General features: G+C 40.5%; 2 protein-coding genes across 3 annotated transcripts in view; one reads left to right on the top strand and one right to left on the bottom strand.

Annotated features, from left to right (window-relative positions):
* Positions 1–2398: 2398 nt before the first annotated feature.
* socs6a (suppressor of cytokine signaling 6a) lies at positions 2399–9618 on the bottom strand. 2 transcript variants are annotated; one of them, XM_083995388.1, is made up of 3 exons: positions 9263–9618; positions 8707–8776; positions 2399–7635 (listed from the first exon to the last, which is right to left on the bottom strand). In XM_083995388.1, exon 3 carries the CDS (start codon positions 7507–7509, stop codon positions 5899–5901), a length of 1611 nt encoding a protein of 536 aa, XP_083851514.1. In that variant the 5' UTR covers positions 7510–7635; positions 8707–8776; positions 9263–9618; the 3' UTR covers positions 2399–5898. The 2 variants fall into 2 exon arrangements, 1 of the variants encoding a protein (XP_083851514.1); XR_014596272.1 differs by lacking the exons at positions 8707–8776; positions 9263–9618 and having other exon boundaries at positions 5138–5169; positions 5626–7539.
* A 5901-nt stretch (positions 9619–15519) lies between these two features.
* The window catches only part of rttn (rotatin), a 30729-nt gene continuing 22259 nt past the window's right edge, over positions 15520–23989 (top strand). Inside the window, exons 1-15 of the mRNA XM_083995117.1 lie at positions 15520–15684; positions 15994–16181; positions 16529–16718; positions 16904–16993; positions 17109–17199; positions 17360–17474; positions 19704–19854; positions 20206–20374; positions 20928–21118; positions 21322–21437; positions 22349–22516; positions 22589–22801; positions 22880–22992; positions 23090–23216; positions 23549–23674. Coding sequence (XP_083851243.1) covers positions 15654–15684; positions 15994–16181; positions 16529–16718; positions 16904–16993; positions 17109–17199; positions 17360–17474; positions 19704–19854; positions 20206–20374; positions 20928–21118; positions 21322–21437; positions 22349–22516; positions 22589–22801; positions 22880–22992; positions 23090–23216; positions 23549–23674 — 2079 coding nt within the window. The 5' untranslated portion in view covers positions 15520–15653. The remainder of the gene's footprint in view (positions 15685–15993; positions 16182–16528; positions 16719–16903; positions 16994–17108; positions 17200–17359; positions 17475–19703; positions 19855–20205; positions 20375–20927; positions 21119–21321; positions 21438–22348; positions 22517–22588; positions 22802–22879; positions 22993–23089; positions 23217–23548; positions 23675–23989) is intronic.

Genomic DNA, 23989 nt, shown 5'->3' on the forward strand with positions numbered 1-23989 from the left:
TGGTGTGGGAGAGATATTGCTTTTGGACGGCGGGGCCGTGATGAAAGGCGTTTTGATGTTGAAGCATGCTCCACAACAGTGTGAGACACACAGTGAGTGGAAGCTACCAAGCCGAACTTCAACAAACACAGTCTCCCCGAATACATGGGGAAACTGTGAAGAGTGATCACAACGAATACCACGATGAGCCATTGTTTCAGTGGAGACCTGGTAATGATGAAGGCAGTCCCTCCTCTAACAGGGCTAATTGGAGTTCAGAGGCATCTAACGCATGATAGATGGAGAAGAAGAGGGTCTCGGTGGTCTACGGCACTGCTGGCATGAGATCACAAGCATTAATAGAGACGAACCTTTCACTCTGGGCTGAAAGACATCTGTTGCCAGCAGGTAAGCTCGGCTTTATCATTACCAGCTAGACCCACCGATGTTTTCCTGGCATGACAATTTAAAGCGATATATATGTTTGCTGGCTAATTCAAGCTGTCAACATCATCCCTGTTTGTGGGTGAAAAATGGGTGCACCATGCAGAGCACCAGATGGTAGAAATGGATCATCAATCTGAGACAGCAGACACATGATGGATGGATTCCCCAGAGTAAACAGTTCCAGACTAAGAACCACACTGAGAGGAAATTTGCTCCCAAATGAGCGCTTTTGTATCGACACGCACTCTGAGAATTGTGCATTCACTGTCTTCGACTGCCCATGCTTTGGACTTCAAATGCGGCTAAATCTATATTTCATATTAATAATCTATCAAATCACTACATGACGACATGAAAGGGATCCATTGTAGTGTAGAGAACAGTCGCCCAAATCTGGAGTTCCCCTGGGCTTTATATAGCAAGATGCAGTGCATTGTTTAGCTTCTGTTGTTACCTTTGTTAGGTTCAGTCATAATGCTTTCACAGCTCTAGCTCCAAAAATCTGTTGTGTTTTGTTTAGACAATTTAATATCTGCTATCATGTGATCACAAGGAGATCCTCAATAAAATGATATTGTTACTTTATGTGTTAGTAGTTGGACAACTAGATCCTTGGCCGTAAACCAACCTTTTAAGATTAGCACCGACGCGTTGTCCCAGATCGCGTCTCGGCGGAACCACCAACACAAAATGTCCCATAAACTGTAATTTCTTGTTTATGACAGATAAGACTACACAGATATTCACATCATAACATGTATATGGACTGCCTTGTTAAAAAAAAATGCACATGGCCGGGCAAAACAGAGAAAAAGCTACCAGACTTGGAGTGTTCCCATTTAATTAGTGCAAAAACTCCTACATGTTTGGGTTTCACAGGGGTTCTCGATTGTGTTTTTGCTCATCACCTTCTGGAAATCCACAACTTTCTTTTGCACTTTTAATATCCAACAAATTAAATATAAAGTCTTACGTGCCAAAAATGTCATTGGTGTGTCAAAAATTGTTTTACTCGTATCACTTCAGTGTTTGCTGGAACAGCAACGGATCCGACATTTTGTCAAGCAACAGCTCCCCTTCAAAAAAAAACAACCACACAGGGAAGCACTGTGAATAAATAGGCAACATCCTGGGTATGAGGTGGCAAAGTGAGCAGGTCGAATATCATGATGTGCGCAGACAAACCCCAGAAACAGCCGGGATGCCATGTCACATCATGACAAGCCGCACTCTCCCAGAGAAGTAACATCTCTCCGGTTAAAATCTGAATATCAACAGTTTGAAAAGCTGCAAATTAAAGGGAGAAAAAATAACCGTAGAAAACCAGAGATGAGTCCTTTTATGATGGAGGCATCTCCATATGACATGCGACCACCAGCGTGTGCTATGAATAAATCATTGTGAAGCGGGCAGAGAGAGTAAACAGTTGTGTATCTTCACCTCAGATGCCTGGAGAGGCCTGTCAGACACAGCAGTTAACAAAGCCGGGCTCCTCATCATCATGCCGACCATGTTCCAGGAGATCCAAGTCCAAACCTGACACCATTACCCCAACCCACCCCCATCTTCTCCTCCCCCTCTTCTCCCACAATACAAGCACTCTCTCAGTGTTTCTCCAGTCGATTTATAAAGTAAAGTTAAAGCGAGGATGGTAGCGTTGCTGCTAATCTTTCCCTTGAGTCTCTGTTATATTTATAAGACCCCCCCCCCCCCCCAGTCTGTGTCTGTAAATTAGGCAACCGGAGCCCTGGGATTAGCTGCCAATTTGTACCCACTGTGGAAAAAATCTCCTTAAGACCTCCATGATTTCATCCATTAACACAACTGCAAGCACGATCAGGTTCTTGTCAAGTGCATCAGTAGCTCCAAGCTACTGTCTGATCTGAGGTCTAATGTGAGTGATACCAGTGTACAAAAACAGCTTTTTTTTTTTTAGAATATAGTTTTTTATTTATAATTTATAATTGGCAGATACAAAAAACTCTTGAACTGTATCCAAACTGTGCAATAAATCACTGTTGATTTTTTTTCCAAAAGAAAAATACAAAAAGACCATCTACTTTGGAAAGTTGACAGTTGACAACCAATGTAAACTGGAGTGAACTGGTAATTCTACAGAGGGTTTTTTCTAATCGCTACTAATGCTCTTTTAACTGACTACAGTTGTTAACAAATTGCAAATCTGCTTTTCTCTCCCAGGGTGATAACCAGAGTTGTCGTGTGTACATACATCTACACTCGTGACATTCTATTTCTCCATTGTTAAATACAAGAAAGGCAATCATATCCATAAGCAGCACAAATGTGTCCAACACATTAAAATGAAATAAAGAGTTTTTAAAATTGTACCAACAAACCAAAAATGTTCACGTGAAAGAGGGTTAAAAAAAAAAAAAAAAAGAAAGAAATAAAGGGAAGGGAAGGGAGGGCAATTTCCAAACCTAACATTGTAAACAATCACCTTCACGCATGAAAAAGAAAAAAAAATGTTGGAGCTTGTTAAGTGCTAAACAGCTGTTATTAACAAGCATCAACCTCTGGAATCAAACACTGAAGGCAATAATGCTTAATAATAAACAAAATAAGTATTTTTTTTGAAAAGTCACAGCAGCAACACCATATGAAACTGGTTCCTGCTCGTCATTTGCAAATGAACATGGAAATACAATTAAAACAACATTGTATTAAAAAAAAGACTAAAACAGTTTACTTTCACATTTCAAATGAAACACATACACACGCACCCAAAAGAAGACAAATTAAATTTACATCCACATTCTTGCTATGATCCCATTCCTTGACAGCCCATGAGCATTAGCAGAGGCTTAGATATGATGCTGGTGCCTTACCCTTTATATCCCACAGATATGCCAAAAAACAAAAACAGTCTTGGTTTAGTCTAAACATTTATATGAACACGTAAGGACAAATGTGTGACTTTATTTCTTTTTCTTTTTTAAAATGCCATCTGAAGGACAACTCTAGGCAGGAGAGGATCCAAGCATGTCAATGGAGAATATTCAAGTGCAAAAAAAATGTGTCAATGTAGTTTTTTTATGATTCTCATGCTTTCTGAAACTGGTCTGCAGGCAGATAAAATGGATACCTCACATAAGCGTACATTCTTTTTGTACAGCCCCATCCCCCAGATGGCAAATGTCACAAAAAATTCACTAAAGGACTCTAAAAAAGAAAAATACATTTCTTGTACACAGAATGTCCAGCCAATGTTTGTGACGAAAACAAAAAACAAAGAAACATCCTTCTATACAGCCAAACACACGTCCTAGATCCTTCATTCCTATACAACTCAAAGCTTTAAAATGCTAAGTCTTTAAACATGCAACACCTTTCAAAGTTCCTATCTAATTTCTGCTGTGCTAGATTCATGGTAACTCCCTCAGACACCAACATTTCTAGCTAACTAAAACTAGAACTATGCGCTAACAACCTACCAACGTTGTCTGAGAGACCATTTTCCAAATACTTTTAAGGACACTGATGTCGAAAAAGATACTCATTCATTATGTGAAAAAACAATTCCCTGTCAAAGTATCCATATAAAGCACTTGCGTAGCATACTGTGTGCTCTTCCCTTTACTCTGGCACAAACAGCCCAGTAGCGAGACAATCTGTGGGGTAGTGCAGCTCTGTGGGGACCTGGAGATGATGTGGATAGGCAATGGCAAAAAAAAATGATTTTTTTTTTTTACTTGAATGACCTTGAAACTCATGGTACCAATGGTGCCATGCAGCTGTGATGGAACTTTTGTCATTTGCTAAAACCCTGGTTTTACTCCAAGATGGCGAGGACTTAACCCTGGCCCTGCCAAATCCATTGACTTAAGCTCACACCTTTTTTTTCTCTTTTGGATTCCTTTGATCTGGGTCCAGCTCAGTGCTGGCGTTAAGAGTCTGAGAAACAGCCATCACGACATACAGATGCAGGTCAATTGACTTGAAATCGGTTTTCAGTTGTGGGGTAATTGAGGGCAATTTTCTTTACATCTGAACTGCCTTAGGTAAACGCAATTGTGCATTAAACAGCCTTTTAGTCAGAGTTGCACTTAGGCAACACAGCCGAAAATCTTACACCCTTTTACTGTGACATCTTCTCTCAATTAGTGTAACACTACAGTGCCTTTAACTGACAGTCTTAAAGCCTTTACTACATGCAGATACAAGCATTACAGACAGTGACAAAGTTGTTAGGCCTGAGCTGCGGTGCAGTTTTTGTAACATTCCTAATGCAGAAAGATTTAACTTTTAATTAACATATTTTGAAAAGAGCTATACATCAACTTGATGCTGTTTCTACAGAACAGCATGACAAGAAAAAATCCAGCATCGTCAGTACCTTTAGGCTTGCACATTATATAATGGCTACATGCGGCCATACAATTTAAAGCTACTCCCCTAACCAACGGTTAAAAGCCTGACAGACCAGCAAACTTTGGACATCTTTTGCAACTATATGTTCAAGTTGTGGAACTAGGATTTTTACACTTTTTTGTTTGTTTTTTACTTTTATGGCACTGTGGTTAGCGTCAGAGCTTTAGTTTGATCATATATCTGAACAGATGAAAGTAACAACCATGACAGAGCACACACCAGTCCAACTATACTAAAGTACAAACATAGTTGTAATACCTCAGGTATCACATGCCATGACAGAGTCAGATAATACCTCACAAAGCAACTGCATCCACTAAAAAAAGTAGTAGTTTGTGAATTAGCAGAATTCTGGATATTGTGATGAAAGCAATTTTGCACAAAACTGAGATTTTGCTTTAGATTGTTCAAAAAAACAAAACAAAAAACTAAATGCATGTTGGCCATTATCGGTTGTTAGACAAAGATGCCTTGCATTACAATTCAGTCTGGTCAATCTGACAAAAAATGTTACCATCGCACAATCAGAGAAGCAATTAAATGCAAAAGATGATCAAAGTTGGTCAGTCAGCCCAAAGCTTGAAATTTGATTTTAAAATATCTTACTATAGGAAAACAATTCCATCCTTGCAATCATCTCTTCAATGTACAATTTAGTGGACAAAATTTAATGAATTGGAAGTAGAATTTCTTTTTTCTCACTGGCCCAACTTCAATGCAGACGACAAATTTTAGAAAATCTGGTCTACTTGCACAGCTGGATGTTACACTTAACAACACATCACAAAGCATGCCTAATGTCTGCACTTAATGTATGGAACTTGGATGTAAACCTCTGCTATATTTTTGCGATAGATTATATGCTGGCCTGTGTTTCTGGAAGTAGAGGCTCCTAAAACCAGCAAAAATCCCAGAACAGTGGAATGGAGGACTAAACAGCAACAGAGTCACCTGGACACAAATCAAGAGCCACCAGAACCAGAACCAATCATCTCAAAACTGTAGTTGTCTGTAAACCTTGTTTAAATCTCTCAACTGAACACAAAAGTGCAAATTGCTACCACTGTCCTGTCTGTGTCCTCAGTAGTGCTTCTCCTGCAGGTAATCTTTCATCTTGTTAGGTAAGGGCAGTTTCTGGATTAGGTCTATTCTTGTGTATTGTCTAATGACAAAGCGACAAAGGTACTGCAGGGAGCGCACTTGCATAAACCGAGATACTGGGTTGGTTAGTCTGACAGGGTAGGTTGCAGACCCTGGTAAGCGAGACCTGGAATAGCAAAACGCTCCATTCTCTGAGTCTTTGATAGAGTGTTCAATTAAGTCAACAATGGACGTGTGTCCCTCCACATCCGGCTGCTCGTAGAAGCTGAAGCGTCCGTTGGAGTGTTCGATGCGGGTGTGGAGGGTTTTGCCCTGTGACCTGAAACTCAGGCTGAGCAGGTACCGGTCGTCTGAGCTGTCTCGGACCAGGAATGAGCCGTCGGCCAAGTTAACCAGCTTCTCCTCTGCCTCCCAGCGCGTGATGGGGCCCCAGTACCAGCCCTGCCTCGCCAGCTTCTTCAGCTCCTCCGTCAGGCTGGTCACCACCATCGGTCCGCTGCTTTGCACCGAGTCATACACTCGGCTGACCCCGGGAGCTGAATTTGGGTCAAAGTTGAGGTGGTGTCTTACCCTCTCAGCTACCTGACTGTCTGAAGAGCTGAACCCCGAAAAAGTCCTGGGGATATGTCCATTACTTATCATGGGTGGCAGGAGTGGAGAGAGGGGAGGCGGGACCTCTACTCTAGAGCTTTGGAGCATCACACCAGCGGAACCGATGAGAAGACTATTCACTGAGGTTTCCATGAAGAGATCCGGAGGCAAACCACTAACCAGTTCGTGTTCCTCTTGTCCCTGGTCTGCGTGGAGGGACCCATTGTCTGCTTCAGCCACCACCTCCATAGGAGAGGAGCTGTCCAGGCAGAAAGAGTGGGACCCTTCCGGGTACATTCCCTCATCTAAAGGCATTGTGTACTGGATGTAGTCCTGGGGTGTCAACCCCAGCACCACAGGCACGTCATTTTCATCAATATTTAGATGCAGCTCACCATTTTGTGGCTGCTGGAGATTCTTTAAGGATTCTGCTTGGTCCTGAAAGAGCCCTTCCATCTGGAAATCATGAAATTCTTTCCGGACACCATTTAAGCTGGGGCTGGGGCTGGGAGAGTGAACCATGGCTTTAACTTTTACCTCCATCTTAATACATGAATCATCAGAATTGACTGATCGCAGAGGCCATGGTGAAGGGCTGTAATGGTGACTGCGTAGTGATGCAGATCTAAGGGGTCTCTGGGCTTTCACCTCGTTGAAACTGATGGGTACAGAAGAAGATGAAAAGGTGTCATCATCATCCACAGAGCCTATGGCAGATGAGCCACCTTTCACTTTTGCCTTTTGCTTGGCAGACAGCCTCCGCTTTAGTGATCCCATCAGACTCTCACTCTTTGAGCGGCCCTTATTCTGCCCCGCTTTGTCGTCTTCTCCACCAAGGTCACAGCCGGAGAGCTCTTTGGTGTAGCAGCCCCCAAAAAGTGACTCTTCCTTAGAAAACTCTGTAGTCACCGAGGGCTGCTGGAGCATGACAAAGTCACCCTCCTCTTTGCCCTTTATGCTGAGGGACTTGCGGATGGTCTTAAGGCTTATCTTCTTCATTCTTACAGGCCCTCCAAAGTGGCGGCATGGGATGGCTCTCCTGGTATCCTGATGAAAGTACTATCCACAGTGTCCTCCCATCACGCCACGCAAAACAAGTCATGCATACAGTGAAGCCATCAAACCCTGAAAGAAGAAAAAAAGAAGAAAAAAAAACAGGGTTACATAACCACCGTAATATCACATTATATCCATTAACAGTACAATGCAAATATTTGAAAATACCATGCACATCACAATGGAAAAAAATAACACAATAACAGTGCAGCATGTGATAATAAATTAAAGCAATCGCTTGGTATTTTCTATTTGGACAAAAGTGAATATCTTTATTGTATTAACTCAGTGTCATAACTAGCAATAATTTTCAGCACAAACTAATAATAAAAACAGTTCCTCAATTAGTTCAGTATTCAAAAAATAATTATAATTATTACTATTACAGTTTCCCTGAAGCTCTGACAAAAGTTATCAATTGACCTAACATAAAAACAGACAGTAAATCCTCACACTGAGAATATGTAGCTTCTGGATTTTTACTTATTTTATCGAAATACCAGGATGAATGGCTCAGTGACTTTCATATCTGGTTTGAACGCTTTACATCCATATTGTTGTAACCATTAAACAAAACCAAATTTAAACAAACCTAATTAATTAATACAATCAAAATCATTAGGTTTGTGTATTGTGTACATCAAATTATAAATCACTTGTATTAATGCCTATGTTTATGACCCACAGAGAGATAGATAGTATTTTCCCTCTCTGTCGGTGCTGCTGTCGCTCGTTTGCCTCTCAAGCCCGGTGCTTGCTTTGACTGTGTGTTCAGGATCAGTGTCCTGCTGCATTGTTTACTACCGTGGACCATGTATACACTGCAGCAACAAAAGAGATGTGACCAACTTCAAACAACTGTACAGCTAAAAGCAATCATTTGCACATCAGATCATTATTTTTTACTTTAATACCATGGCAACGATATAAAATGTCACTGTCATTATTCTCACTGACCACAATGCATAGATGTCATGGTTTTGTGAAATAAATACCAATCATTGCCTTTTCATTTTTACAAAAACTCTGACAGCCCTGCCAAACAAGACTAAAAACAGACAGTATGTGGAGACATGTGTCACTTGAAACGCCTAAACAAAGCTGCTTGATAATCAAGACAGCTGCAATCTGATTACTCACCATTATGTGCAGGAAAATGGTGACTCAGTTGGATGGGTCAAGTTCCACTTCCACCACCTTTCATTTGATGCTGTGAAAAAACAAGGAAAGACCATCTGTAAACTCCTTACCCTTTAAAGTTTGCACGTGATTTCAAAACGAGGAAAATAATACCCAAGCAGCACATCATATCCAACCACATAAAAACACACGGCGGGTCATAATTTAAACCAACCTTAGCAAGGTTTGTCCTGACCTGACAAGGCCTACGGACACAACAGCATGCCTTTAGCTTAGCTCGGCTAGTTAGCATGCGCCTTTTCACGACAAAACGGTCAAACCTAACCCAACAACTACAATTTATTGATATTAATTTGCTTGAAAAGAATAAGAAATGAAAATAAACCTATCCGATTTAGCTTGCCAATTTATAAGACGCTAGCTTGCCTGTATGCTAACATGATGCAGGTACCAACCAGTTAGTTTGTTAGCTTAACGTTAGCATATCTACTCTCAAGAGTCGATTTGTAATCTATCAATATATTAGTTCAATATTCCCGTTATTGTTATATCTTACCTGCTTGTCTTACAGGGCAGAATAACCCATGTGTCCTGTGAAACACGTTCATTAAAAGGTGCGCTCCTTGACGTTTGTTGGCTAATGTTAGCTTGACACCTTAGCACTCTCTGCTAGCTTTGTTAGCGTTTACTGTCGAAAACATCACCGCTTTTCTTCCTCCTCCTCAGCTCCTGCGCCCAAACCAAAGCATAAAGCGCAGTGTGTACGGCCGGATTCAACACTTCTCTAAACATGTACGGTTTACATTGCCGAATTTAAATTACACAATAAGGTTGTCATCTATCTTTCTGCCTGGGGTTGGCTAGCACTTTCTAGCTTTCGGCCTCTTCTTCCTTTCTTCCTTTGTTGCCTGTTGAATTGTGGGAGCAGATTCAGATGCAGCGAATCAGACTCAAAGCAGCTCCAGCAAGTTTTTACATCCCAGAGGCAGACAGACAGACACAACCCGACCCTGACAAAGCATGTGCATGGTATATGGAGGGGGGAATTACCATAATAAACAAATTATTCAAAAATGATTTCCCAAATCTCGGAATTATAAAATATTCATATTGCAAATTAACACATTTGTCTTCAAATGAGGGGAAAAAATTGTTCTATAAGATTATGCAAAAAAATTATATTGACAGAAAAAAAGACCTTTGACACCCATTTAATGTTATTAGGCCTATATGGAAACGTGTGGTTGGGAACAACTTGGGGTTGGAGAAGGAGATTTTGATAAAACAGATTTTTTTTAAAAAAGAACAACATTTCGGGGGCAGTAAAGGGAAATGCAAGTAAATAAATAATAATCACCATTGACACAAAAATTCCAATATAATTGCTCTACTGGGGCTGCTCAGTTGCCCAAAAGTAGAGGGATGTGGTTGCACTGGGCAGCTCCCTGGTATGTTGCAAAAAACACTTCATGCTCCATCCCCCCTAAAACAAAATAAAAATAAGTTTTGAAGTTTTAGACATAAGAGAGAGAGAGAGGAGAGACTTTTGTCATTATGTAGGCCTATTTCTATGCAATGAAATTAGGTTTGCCATCAATGCACACTACAGCATCACAATAAAAACTGAATAAATAGAAATAGGCCTAAAGACAGTAGAGTAGAATAAAGATATTATTAAGACATACAACCTAATGCGGTAAACCGGTACATGTGGCCATAAATGTTTCCCACTTTGTTTGGATAAGATACAAAAAAGAAACTGTAAAGATGTATAACTGGCTACCAACAGGTTAGATTGCAGCACATTTACAATAGGTCAATTTAAAGGACATTATGGACTACTACTTTGAACATGCTCCCATTAACATTCAAAGAACTGTTATATTTGACATTGAAATTATTGTAGCACTTCTGAAAGACGACTGGAAAAGAATAGAAAAAAGACTGAAAGAAAATCACCTATTCAGTTTGCTTTCTATGGCAGAGGAAATTGCTGGCTTTTTTTATTTTTTTTATTTTACAGATTACTGAAGATTAGCCTATTTGTCTGAAGGCAGTGACTACACCTCCTCAGACAGCTATTTTTAAATGCACCTTCAAAGTTATTTGGACTTTTTTAATAAGAAATCAATTGCAGGTTTTTTTCTTAATCGTCCTAAATTACGAATGCCATAATCACTTCTGTCTAGCTGTCATTGTGTCTGTTGAGAAATGTGACAGCTGATAGATTGAAAATACTTTCTTTCTGTTAATGTCCTGTGTTACCCCTTAACAAAAGGGAAACTAAGCTTAAAACTGATTGAGCCCATTTTATATTTTTAAGGTTCAAGCTATTGTAAAAAAACAATTAGGTCTGTCTTTCTGATTCGTTTGTTTTCTGCTTGTTTTATTGTAATTTGCACTGTAGCCTATAGTTTATATCAACAATATACCATTACCCCAACATAATAATCTGGATTCCATTTTCCACACCAGATAAGTGGAGAAATAGCATCCATAACACTTTTTCCCTCTTAATGCCGGCTGTGCTTAGCCTTTATGTGGGAAGGTCTTCCTAATTTGTATTCTAGAAACATCAAATTGGCTCTCCAAGTATTTTCAAGTATTTGATACAGCAACTAAAACTTGAACCCTGAAATGATACATTGGTTGCCTAATTAGTGTCAGTATTGTTTTAAAGTAGATTGTGTTTACCACTGCCAGGCTAATTTGGCCCATATACTGAACATTACATTGTTTTTTCCACACTGTCAAGTGTATGGCAGTCTTTCCCCAACCTGCTTAGGGCAGCTGCGTGCAGACAGGCTCTATGCAAAGACTCTAATTACCAGGCCCTATTAGGGTTGATCAGGCTGCCTTCACTTGATGTGTTGGCACAGGAGGGGAGGGCTGGTGGAGGGGGAGGAAGGGGGGGTGGCAGCTCTTAGATATAGAACCAAGGACATTGGGAAGCAAGGATGCAGTGTCTGTACAAGCTAAATTAGACCTGACAAACAAACTTTAGTGTGGTTGATATTTGTTGCCAGACGGTAAAAACAAGTTAATATTCAGCTGTGGTCATAAGTTACCCAGTCTGTTTTGTTATGACAGGATAAACAGATCAAATAGTTAATAATAACAGGTTGTTTGGGTTTTACACAAATTAAATCTTTCTCTCATAGGTTGATTGGAATTGAGCACAAGTTTGTCAAACACAGCAGAGCACCTCCAGCCTCTCTCTGTGTCCCAGGATCGATAATTCCAAAATAATTTGAATTTATTTAAAAATGCAACTCTTGACACTGAATCTCAAGATGGAACATTGTATACACATGAAGCCGGCTGCACTGTTTAATGAGATACCTCTACATGTGGGGAAGCTCCTCGCGTTTCATCTTAATTTCAAATGAATGCTGCATCAGCCATAAATTATTTGCACAATATGTCTGCGCTTGCTTCAGTTTGACTCAGTCCTTTGACTTGACTCCTTTGCCGATGGGGGATTGTCGGGGGCCCCTCGGTGCCCACCCTCATATCCTCAACACTTGCAGTGGAGCGGAAGACGGGTACAGCAGGCATGTCAAACAGTGACAGGGCCAGTGGGACCATTTGGGTTTTGTTTCAGAAGTGACTGTGGAATAACATAGGAAGGGTTTAGCCTTAAAATGCAGGCTGAGCATTTATGGTGAGGATGATGTCCACACCTCTGCCTCATTCTTTCACTGTCTCACAGATCCCTTTTATGCTTTGTTTAGAACCTAAGTGGCTAAATCGGTAATTCATATCCATAGATAAGGCGTCTTCATAGATTCATTAATCTAAAGCTACACCAGCTTTGTGCACATACAATGTAATGACTCAGCGACAGAGACTTGAAATCAGTCCAAATGGCTGCACGGTTACAACAATGAATAACTTTGTCGCTCCTGTTCTCTGAGTCTGTTATAACGTCACCCTTGACTTCACATCATTAATTCTGCTAGCTCCTTGTATTTTGTTGCCATATGGGGCGCTGGATTCTGGACAATTACAATAATGATATGATTAATTAGCTGATTTGACCTTGTTTTACATAAGAAAAGCCATAAGGGTAACAACCAATGTTTTTCTGTAGTCTCTGGCAGCTCTTGTGAAACATTTGGTGATACGTGATTTATTTTAATTTGGCTTTTTCTCATTTTACCTGTCCGATGACTCTGCTTGAAAGGATGGCACAAAAAATATGAGGGAAAGAGAAGAGGTTAGAAAATGAAGACGATCATACGTTTTTGTTTATTGTGTGTTTTTGGCACACCAAGAGTCATCCCAAATTTATATTTCTGACTCCCAGTACAAGAAATCTTTGATTGGACTTAATCTTTTTAGACAATCGGGCATCTTGCTTTTTTAAAAATCTAAAATATAAGTTTCAACTAACTTCCCTACCAAAGTTTTTTTTTACAGTCCCTAATGTGTTGTGATTTTTCCCCATGTGTTAAGTGTGCTGGAAAAAAAAGCTATACATTTTTTACTACTTTTGCAGCCAAAGCATATAGCGTCCTTCATACAGCTCCAAGATAAAATGCACATCAATAGTTTAGTGGTCCATGATTTCTGTCCAGGTTGGCTAACTCAGAATCAGTTTTAACTGTGGTGAGAGTCCAGAGACTGAGATGCTTCGCTTGTAAATCTGGCTTCAAAGTATTTAAACTGGCATGATTTCCACTGAGCGATCAGGCTTACATTCATGAACAGCCTGAGGTGCTTTCTGGCATATGAGTAATCTAAACTGATGTTAAACAACTGGCAGACTTTGCATATGAAATGTTATTATATGAAACCCTCAAATCGCATTTAAACAAAGGCAATTAAAGGTTTAAAGTACAAAACACTATTTTTGAGCAACATATGTAGCTCACAGCCACAAAAATGTTTCCAAAGAATATGAATATCGGGAGTTTGGGGAAATTATGGAAAACTAAAGAAAAAAACATCTGAAAACACATCTGTGGGAAAAGCTTATCCCAGATGAACAATTGTGCAGGGCTAAATGACTTACACCTTGGTTCATTTATTTAAAGTGACATTTTGTTTCTTGTCTGCTGCTGATGTTAACAAATGATCCAAGACACACAGTAGTTGTCAAATAGAAATGATGTGATGCACAGTTTGGAGCAGACTGAACAGCTATTGCGAACTCCTAGCCTGACCTAGAGCGATGAATTTTTCCTCCAGGTAAAGAAGGCCTGCTCAGCTGTTTGGATGTCAGAGCTTTCACTCCTGCTCTCACTGTACATCTGTAGAATATAGAAAACATCCATAAAACTCATACTGTATGAGAGGCTGGGGGAACTGGAATAAATTTTTTAACCTCCACTGGTCAATGGACCCTTTGGCAGGTCCATCAATATGACTCATGTTGTGCAAGACAACCTCTGTTCCAACCCACAAAACTTCACTTTAAATTCTGGGCAAGATGCATAGACAACAAATACTACCACACGTCATACAAAAGTGAAAGGATGTGTGAATAAAATGATTTTCAATTTAGTGTAATAGTGCAGCCATATATAAACAGCTTCTTGGATTGGTATATCTGACTCACTGTGCTTTAAATAAGATAAATGAAGCTGAAGAGCAAGAATAGATGTGCTGTGTTCAAAGACTCTAAATGAAGTGCTGCATTTAAATTTGTAGTTACTTTAGAGGACACTAAAGTTCAATGTTGATAAATGTACCTACATTGATTATGATTAGTATAAATAAGCATTTTAGCTTCTACTGTACCTCCTCAAACTCCTAAAAATCCAGGGAATAGTACAGTACAACGCGTAATTAATTATGGGCTGATATCCCACCGGAATTCACAAAAGCTGCTAGATCATATTATTGTCATAGCAAATTACCATTTGCTAAGTTAGTTAATTATCACCCTGTCGGATGATCATATTCACATCACATCTCAAGTGTGAGAGCTGATGCAATTAGATTAACTTACACGCAGAGTATGAAAAGAATTTATATCTGCACTAGTGTTAAAAGGCAAGGCACATCACCTTTGATTTTTTTAGAGCATCAATGTTTGAGAAGATTAGTTTAATGACAGGATAATGTGGCTGCTGTCAAAACTTCACTCAATATGTCAGGAAAGCGAAAGCCTTCAATGATTTCAAGTATGCATGGAAACACTAATGATCCTAGCAAGAGAAATAGCCCTTACATGTTTACATAACATTTCAAAGATCAGACAAGAGTGGTCCCAGTATGTGGCATATCATGTGAGTCAGATGAAAGGGAAGCCAACTAGAGACATCATCTGATCGATTGTGATCTACTGCAAATACTGTGTTTCTTTCCAAATAGATGTTTTGTCCTTGATCTGAAAACAGATTTAGGCCTACATACATTTTAAATCTAGCACTCATAATGCTGCTATCATATCACTTCTAACAGAATTTGCTGTTGTTCAGCTTTGTTAATGTAATTGCATTTGATATATAAGCAGTTACTTTTTCTTTTTTTTTTTAGTTTAGTTTACTTGTACCTATAGTCTATGTAGCTGAAAATTGGCCCCAGGTGATTTGTGGTGTTTCTGCATAAGGGTTACTGCTAATTAGCAGCTCTGTGAAAGATGCTGTAATTTGAAAAAAATTAATTAAAAAAAATAATCAAATGTAAATATAATCAAGTTAAAAAAAAGTAATTTCCCTTTAGGTGCTCGTATTATCGTTGCTACATGTGCATAATATGTGTATGGGAGGTGGATTAGCAACAGTGTCTAAAGTTGCACCTCTTGAACGCACCCTGGTCCACTACCGGAAGTGGAGTGACGCTGGCGCGTTTGTTGAAAACAAAACCGGCCAGACGTTGTTGACATGACAATGACAGGCAGGCAACCACCAACTAAACGAAACTAACAAGCTGTTACAACCGATGAACCGTTTTCATCAGTTTTTCTTACGAAGGGAAACGCAATACACACACCGGATATGGAGTTATCCGCCCTTATAAAGAAAATAGGTAGGCTAATTTTGAAGCTACGCCAGTGTAGCTGAGGACCAGGATGCTGACTTTACTTTAACTACTTCAACGACCCGCTTGCATGCTTGCTAACAGCTATATGTCTCTTTTGTTAACGTATAGTGTTATTAAAAATGTATATATTTGTAGCGTATTGATGTCGCTAACGTTAGCTTTAGTTTCCTTTACTTCCACTCATTGTTAGCAACTTGCTAACGTAAGTTAATTAAAAACAAACCGTCGTTATTTCTGCTGTTACTGTTTCCTCGCAGCTTTACCACAGTTTCTTTTTCTTTCTACAAAACGTAGGTCACTCTTTGGTGGAGATAAGAGTCCGGGCATTGAAGAGCATCATATCAAAGCTGGACCATTCCCTGATATCCGTCTCTGACATTGTCCAAGAGAAGATGCTGTTTGTGTATCTTCTGGAGTGGTTTAATTTCCCCGAGGTGCCGATGCAAGAGGAGGTCCTTGAGTTGCTCACAACTTTATCAAAGGTAAATAGCTAAACGTATTACAACAAGAAGTTAATTCTGAAAGCGACAGTGACCTCCGGGAAGCAGCTGATCTGTTCAGCATCTGACCAGACTTCAGTCAATCAAAAGAGGATTATTCTTTCTTTGCCTTTTCCAATACAGCTTTCATAGAAGTTTCGACTGTCCTCAAACCACAAACACAGTTTACTTTGTAAGAAATATTAGCAGAGACTTAAACGCAGTGAGCTCTGCCCGGTGACATTTTGATACCAAGTCTTCTTACAGCAGCACTGCAGCTAACATTTCACTGAAGTTTATCTTTTTCTTCTTTTTTTGTGACTATTTGCGCTGTCGTTTTTTCTTTCAAGCATCCGAGTGCAGCCCAGATGCTGAGAGACGTTGGGGCGGTGGACTTCCTCACCCAACTGTCTCCTAATGTGGAGCCCAGACTGCGAGCTGTCATCAGTGGTACCCTGGACCAGCTGTTCCAGCTACCTGATCTACTCCCCAGTAAAATAATAGTTTACTCACATGGACCGCGTAGTACAGCTCCAACAGGTGTTGCACATTAAGCCAAAAACATGTTTGTGTTTAGAGCCTGTCATCTGCAAATTACTGAATGCTCATAATGGAGAGAGGTGGGAGATGGTGGTGTAGATTGTGATTTTTCTTAAACGCATTTGATCAAACTGTTGTGAAATGTAATTTTAACAAATAAGGTGTCTCTGCTCTAGTCCCTGCAGTTATTCCTCCTGAAGAGGATTTTCCTAAAATGGGCTATTTCCACAAGAGTTTGCCAGACACCACAGATGTGCCACCTCACAAGATAGCGGGTACCAGTCCACTATTCTGTAAATATAATCTCAAATGTTGTAATGTGATTTGAAAATTTCCTTCACATTTTCCCCAATCATTCCTGTCTCTGAGAATCTTCATTTTGTTTTACAGTGCATGAGTCTGTGATATGTCTGAAGTTTTCTGTGTTCCCTTGGCTGACTTTAACAAACACAGACAGACACATTCTTTCGTCAAATGAGAGGTGAGAGACAGAGCATCTCTAACTAATATTGTAATTTGTGCCTTTTTAAGATGCAGTGTAAAATCAACAAAAATAATGATTCGGTAATCAATTTCACAAGTGTGCAGGCTTGTTAAATGCCTGAATATTTAACATACCTTCTGTAATTCTTCTGAAATAGTTCTCTAAGAAGCAGCAACCCAAACCTGGTACGGACCACCTGTGATCTTTTGTGCGATGTCATCATGCAAGACTTTCCTTCGGAGATCTTCCTGCAGAGGCCAAGCATAGTAAAGGTAACATCATTAACAGTTTTGTGAAAACATGAAAGATACGACTGTAAAGAACAAACATGAAACTATACCAGACACACGCTGCTCTACAATGGAGGCAGTTTCTCTCATAAAAAGTCACAGGTAGGATACCAAGTTATAATAGGTCCTGTGGGAATAGCTACTTTTTATTTTAATGTTTTGGTATCAGGTTATACTGATTTCAGATACAATCACCTAACATTTTATCAGGAACACTTCCACACCTGATTATTCATATAATTATAAATATCATCCATATGGCAGTAGTGCAGTTTATAAAATCAGGCAGATAAGGGGCGGGAGCTTCAGTTAATGTTCACATCAAATATCAGAATTGGGGGGAGAAAAAAAAATCTGTGATGTGATCTCGGTGACTTTGATTGTGGAGTGATTGTTGGTACCAGATGGTTTGGTTTGAGTGCTTCTGAAACTGCTGATCTCCTGGGATTTTCTCCCAAAACAGAGTCTCTAGAGTTTTTACACAGAATGATGCAAACCCCCCCCCCAAAAAAAATACAGTTTTGAGCTGCAATTCTGCAGATTGGAAATGTGTCATTGATGAGAGAGGTCACACTGGATATGGACAGGCTGGTTTGAGTAGACATAGAGTTCATAGTAATTCAGAAAACGACTCTTTACAACTTCGGTGAGCAAAATGCATCTCCACAAAACATTGAGCCTTGAGGTGGATGAGCTCCGACAGCAGAACTTAATGCCACGTTACACTCTTGTCAGCTAAGAATAAAAATCTGAGGCTGCACTGGGAACAGGGTTAGTGATGCAATCATATCGCATTGATGAGTGTATGTCATTAATTAAAATCTTGAATTTTTAATTGTGTCATTACCTTGTAGCTGTGCATTAGAGTTACTGTTGGGTGCTCTTTTAAAGCTCTTTTATGTCGGCTTCAATTGTAGCAACTCTTGGGGGCCATGTTCAAGAAAAATCCCTTGGATTGAAGGACATTTTAAACCAACTAAGATTAAAATACTGCTCTGAATCGCTCGTTCAGTAAGAGCAACCAAAGGGACAAAGCAAAGATGCCATTGAAGAATTTATTTGCTGCTAGTTTTATTACAACTCTTGTTCATATTACATTTATTCTTTTTTATTCACATTGATTAGATGAAGTGTGTGGTCTTGCGGGAATTGCATGAACACCTCATAATGCATTTATGAGATGGTCACTCTCGCCATTGTCAACATAATATCCTGTCAAATATTGCCCTTGAACAAAACATCAATTTATAATTCTGTGTCCCTGATCTTGTTGGAGGTTGTGGAAATCTCTGGAGACTTACTCTGCTTGAGCAGGCACCAGATTGCTGTGAGGATGGTTTGGTCTTGATATACCTCTGGTGTGGTGTGAAGGTCCTTGGTGGGATATTTTTGCTTCTTTCCTCCACAGGCCCTCTTGAATATCAGATTGTGTGAAAAAAAAGAGGCATTTGAACTGCACTCATTCTGGTCTTGTTGGCTATAATGGAACTGCCATCTAAATGTGAAGTGTCAAGTTAGTGTGTCCTGTAACTACACTCTCTCCATCTGTGTAAAATGTGCTGTGCTCTTTCTGCTGTATTTACCAGCTTCAGGTCAATGACAAAGTGCATCTTTTGTCAGAGTCTTCATTTCATTGGAATAGAGTGAGTGTTGGAGGAGACATCATTTTGCCCCATTGAGCCACTGTGAACATTACTGTTTTGTTAATAAAGTGGTGCATTACATTACATTGGTCTCAGGGCAGTGTTAGCACACTGTCACCCAGCAGTCTCATCATCAAAAACAAATCATTATTGGGGAGTACTTTTCTTCTTGTGGCTTAACTTGTCCCTCCTTTGAGTTACTGGAGCTATTAAGCTAAATTAAAAGACTTGGATTTAGAGACATGACATCATTAGCTACGGAGGGTCGGAAATCTCAACTTGGAACAAATTGCTGTTTCAATAATTCAATCCCACTTACCCTTTTTATGCAGGGGACTTTATTATGACTTTTCTGTCACTGTCTGATTTTTCGGTCCCATTTACACAAATTTTTTGTACGTGTTTGTTTCAACTCTTGCTGTTTTTTCTCTTTTTGTAATCTAGCCAACATTTACCCAGAGACATCAATATCCTAAATGGCTATTAGTGCTTAATAATTTTTCCTTTGAAAACTCCTCTATTTCCCTCATGGTAATGTAATACTTATGATATCCACTTCTGTTTTCAGAACCTCCTGTCCCTATTAAGGGTGGGTTCAGGTAAAGGTGAGGCGAGCTACCTCCACTTGCAGGCTCTTTCCTGCCTGCGGCAGCTTTGTGCAGGGCTACGGAGGAGACTGCGCTTTTATCAAGATCCAAGCTTCTACTCTACAAAGCAAGGTAGAATGCCTCATGAGTTAGGCAGATATACAGATTTTTTTTCTATTCCTGATAGCAGTTGGTCTAGTTATTTTTAAATGCGTATCTTGTTTGTGTACATACTATATACCAGGCTGCAGCAAGACCTTCATTTGTTCAAGTATAAACCTAAATAAATCTTATATATATATATATATATATATAGTTAATCAATATCATAGCATTATGTTTCTTCTCAAAATAGAGGTAGCAAATTCAAATCGATGTTAAACTATTGATGTTCAACAGTGACTCATTGCTCATAAAAAGGACTTTCAACATGACCAAATCATTTCTTATTTTCTGCTTTATCATACAACTTTGAACTTTTAGATCCAGTGTCCCAGAACTCCTCCTTCTCCCACTCCCAGGACGTTCGGGTAGCCCAGCGGTCCCAGGCCTCGTCCCCGGCGGCAGAATGCTCCCCCCGGCCCTCCGTAGTGGGCCGAACTGGTCAGAGAGCCCGCGGAGATGGCCAAGACGGGGATGCAGCTTCCGACAGGTGTGTGTGCAAATGAGTAAAAGAAAAAAGAAGCATAACTTTCTTTGCATGTCTGAAATAATCATGTTGAGTGAGGCCAGAGATTCACTCAGTTTGGCTTCAGTTGCACTTCTGAGGCATTAGTGATGTTGTGTCAGAACTGTATGTCTCCCCTGCTTGTATAAATAACTTTTTTGATATGATTTGGCATCGTAGTCTATTCTGTTCATCAGACCTTAAGGGGGGTGTTTGTCGGAGATTTGTGCACAGTAGGATTTTCCATGGCTTTGATAATGACAAAATTGCTATTGACACCAGGAACCCACAAAAGAAGATAAAACTATGTGAGGAAGGCTGGAGGGATTTTATTCCTCTTCATAAATATGAATAACATGAGGAGCCCTCTAGCGGCTAGTCTGCTGTGTTGAAAAATCACTTCTGATTCCCGTGATGGCATATTCAGTTTTTATGATCCATCCCTATGCAGCTCATACGTCATTCCTTGTATTTGAGTGGTCCTAGCACAGATCATGAATTTACAGTTGTCTCCCTCTCTTGTCTGTGATTCATCCAGTGGCAGTTCGCACAGAGGTGGAGCAGCAGTCCAAGCCCCCAGGCAGACGCCTCAGTCGCCTGCAGACGTGGCCCATTTGGAGCTTCCTGACCTGGGAGCAGAAGATGTCCTGGAGCTGCAGTTGCAACAGCTCACTTTGGCCCAGTTCACAGTTGCCATCATGGACCATGCCATACCACTCCTCAAGACAGGTAAGAACCTTTGCAGTTTCTTAAAATTTGTGAAGGGAGAAAAAAAGTCTCTAAAATATATAAATCTGGGATCACTCACTCTCTCCCTTTCTTTTTTGTTTGAATATTGCAAAATCACCACTCATCTGCTTCCATACCTGACAGTGTGCTATCAGTTCTTGTCAAAGAAAATTTGCTCTTGCTCTCCTTCTCCTGTTTCTCAGAGGGTTCACATGTGTTCCATCGTGTTCTGGAGCTACTCTGCGACGCCGTCCTCCTGCTCGGGGACAGTGTTTGTGAGCTGGTCTGGGATGATCGCAGCCTGGTGGGAATGGAGCTGGCAAGTCAAAACGCGGCTCATGACAGCCTCTTATGTAGATGAATGGATACACTACACTGAAAAGGGGGAAGTGGGTTGGCCACCAGACAATTTGCCACAGACACACAAGGCATACGGTACTGAACTGTCAAGGAGAAGTGTAGGCATGTGATTGAGCTGAATGAATTATATAAGGTTACAAAGGCTTTCTGCTGGATACAAAGAGCCTCACACACACACACCTCTCGTCGGTACCCATGGGTGTATCTGAGCACAGTATTGTTGGGTTAGTAAATGTCTTCATTTATTATGTGTATGAAGTCCACACAATGGATTGTGTTAAACTTGTGTGTGTGTTTTTACCATGCAGGATCATTTGTTATCCTCCCTGACTGTTTAAAGAGTATGTTCCTCTGCAGGGGGACTTATACACTTGTCAAGCCCAGGCCCCTCTGGCCCTCTGCTGTTTAATACATGCCCAGAGCCTTGCAGCCTGAGAACTGTTTTGTCATCTTTATGTGGAGAGCAGCTTTTCTGTGCCAGACCTCTAGGTTTTTCCTATGGGAATGGGCCGAACTGTTTATCCCAGCCACAGCAATGCACAGGGTATCTACTGCCCCCTGCTGGTATTTGTCGTCTATTGTTCAATTTCTGCTCCTAGAACAAAGTGGCTGAGAATAGATTGTCCCAATTTATTCATACTGAGATAGGGTGGATCTGTATCTCGTCCCAAAATAACCCTGAAATCTGATTACATTCAATTCCTAACCCCTGGAACAAACCATTTTTCTCTTGGCTGTCAGCCAGTAGCTGTGCGTCAGAGTGTGTCTGTGAATGTGAACATGCGCACAATGTGGTTGTGTTGGTGTATTTGAGTGGCATGTGCTCCTTTGGCTACATTTCTGTTTGTGTGTGTGTGTGTGTGTTTTTAGAGGGAGAAGCTGACAGCCTTCTTGGAACTATTAGGGGATATCCTGAGCTACCATCAGTGCTACCCAGAAGATGCTCCACACAGCTCTCTGGTTCACCACAGAATGGCCTACACAGGCACCGCCATATTCACCATTAGACTCCTACAGACCATCCTCCCCCCTGAGAAGGTTTGTGTTTGTGTGTTCCTCGTTCGTTTGATTTAATAAAAAACAGAAATTAAGCCTTTTTTCCTCACACAGGCTTGTGACAATCTCCCAGAAAACACAGCGACGGCTCTTTTCTACCTATGCTTGGACACATCACTGGGAGCGTTATTACCCAGCGTTCAAGAGACAGCAGTCGCCTATTTGGAGCAGGTGAACTCTGACAGCCATGACCTCTACAGGCAGGTGACCCGTGCTGCCATCTGGATGGAGTCAACCTGCAGCTTTCTCAGGGAAGCACAGGCTGAGGTATGTAAGAAAACCTGTTTATCCTGTGATTTAAATATGCATCATACGTAACATTTCTTGATTTATTTCTTCAACAAGGGAGAAAAGAACTGGCTGGAGGCACTGGAGCTGGCAGACCATGCCATACATGGCCTCCCATTCCACCAGCATTTACCCATCGTCAAGGAATGTGTTCACATCTGCTCATACCTGTAAGATATTTTAAAAATCCGAGTTTCTTGCATTGTTAATTTACATATTATATATTAAATATGTTTATGCTACATTCTTTTGTTTGTCCATCACAAGGTGGAAGTTTGATGAGCCCAGTCCCTTCCTCCAAACAGAGAGTCAGAAACTTCTCCTCAAGCTGCTCTCTCATCCCTTACTGCCTGTCAAGACGGAAACATACACATGCACTCTCAACCTGGTCCAGGTCAGAGCAAGTCATCTTATATAGGCGGTCAGTGTTTAGATATGAGTACAAACTACAGCAATAAATAATGTGCCAGAGGTATAATGTGGGTTGGTTCAATGGGGCACCAATATGTAAATAAGTAGGATGAAGATGGATGAATCACGCTTCTTTGACAGTACTCTATAAAAATACCACTTGACATTTGAAGTCGCTCTTCCTTTTCATTTCACCAAGCACCGTCTGGAGTGCATGGCTACATTTAAAGTGAATTGAAGCTCTTGTATGCATGCGCAAGCGAGAGGACAGCGACACTTCATGATGTGCTTTGGTGTGATTACATACACCCCTAGGACTGCCTTGGCATCCAGAATGTGTCACGTCAGGAACCTGGAGCCTGTGGTGGAGTCAACTTCCTTCTCCACCACAGGGTGCTCTACGAAATAATCGCTTTTGGACTCCAGGACTCTGCAGAAAAGGTAGGTGTTCTTGGCACCTGTGCTTGTACATTAGAACCTATTTGGCACTTCAGAGTGAGGTCAGTCTGGCCACTTCTGTGTCGGGGCTTAAAGGAGTAACAAGAGTCAAATACAGGTTGTCAAGAGAGTAAAGGTGTGGGTATTGTTGTGTTTTTTTTAAAATTCATATTTATTCTACTTTCCTGTGAGGTCATGCTAAAATATCAGGACTCATTGGTATCATATGAGTTAGATGTGTAAAAGTCTGTCATTTACAGTACCTGCTAGTCAATGTTTCATCAGCTGTGCTTTTGTGAAGTCAGCAGTTTACCTGTG

The sequence above is a fragment of the Trachurus trachurus genome, assembly GCF_905171665.1.
Source record: "Trachurus trachurus genome assembly, chromosome: 20".
In the NCBI taxonomy this organism is placed as follows: Eukaryota; Metazoa; Chordata; class Actinopteri; order Carangiformes; family Carangidae; genus Trachurus; species Trachurus trachurus.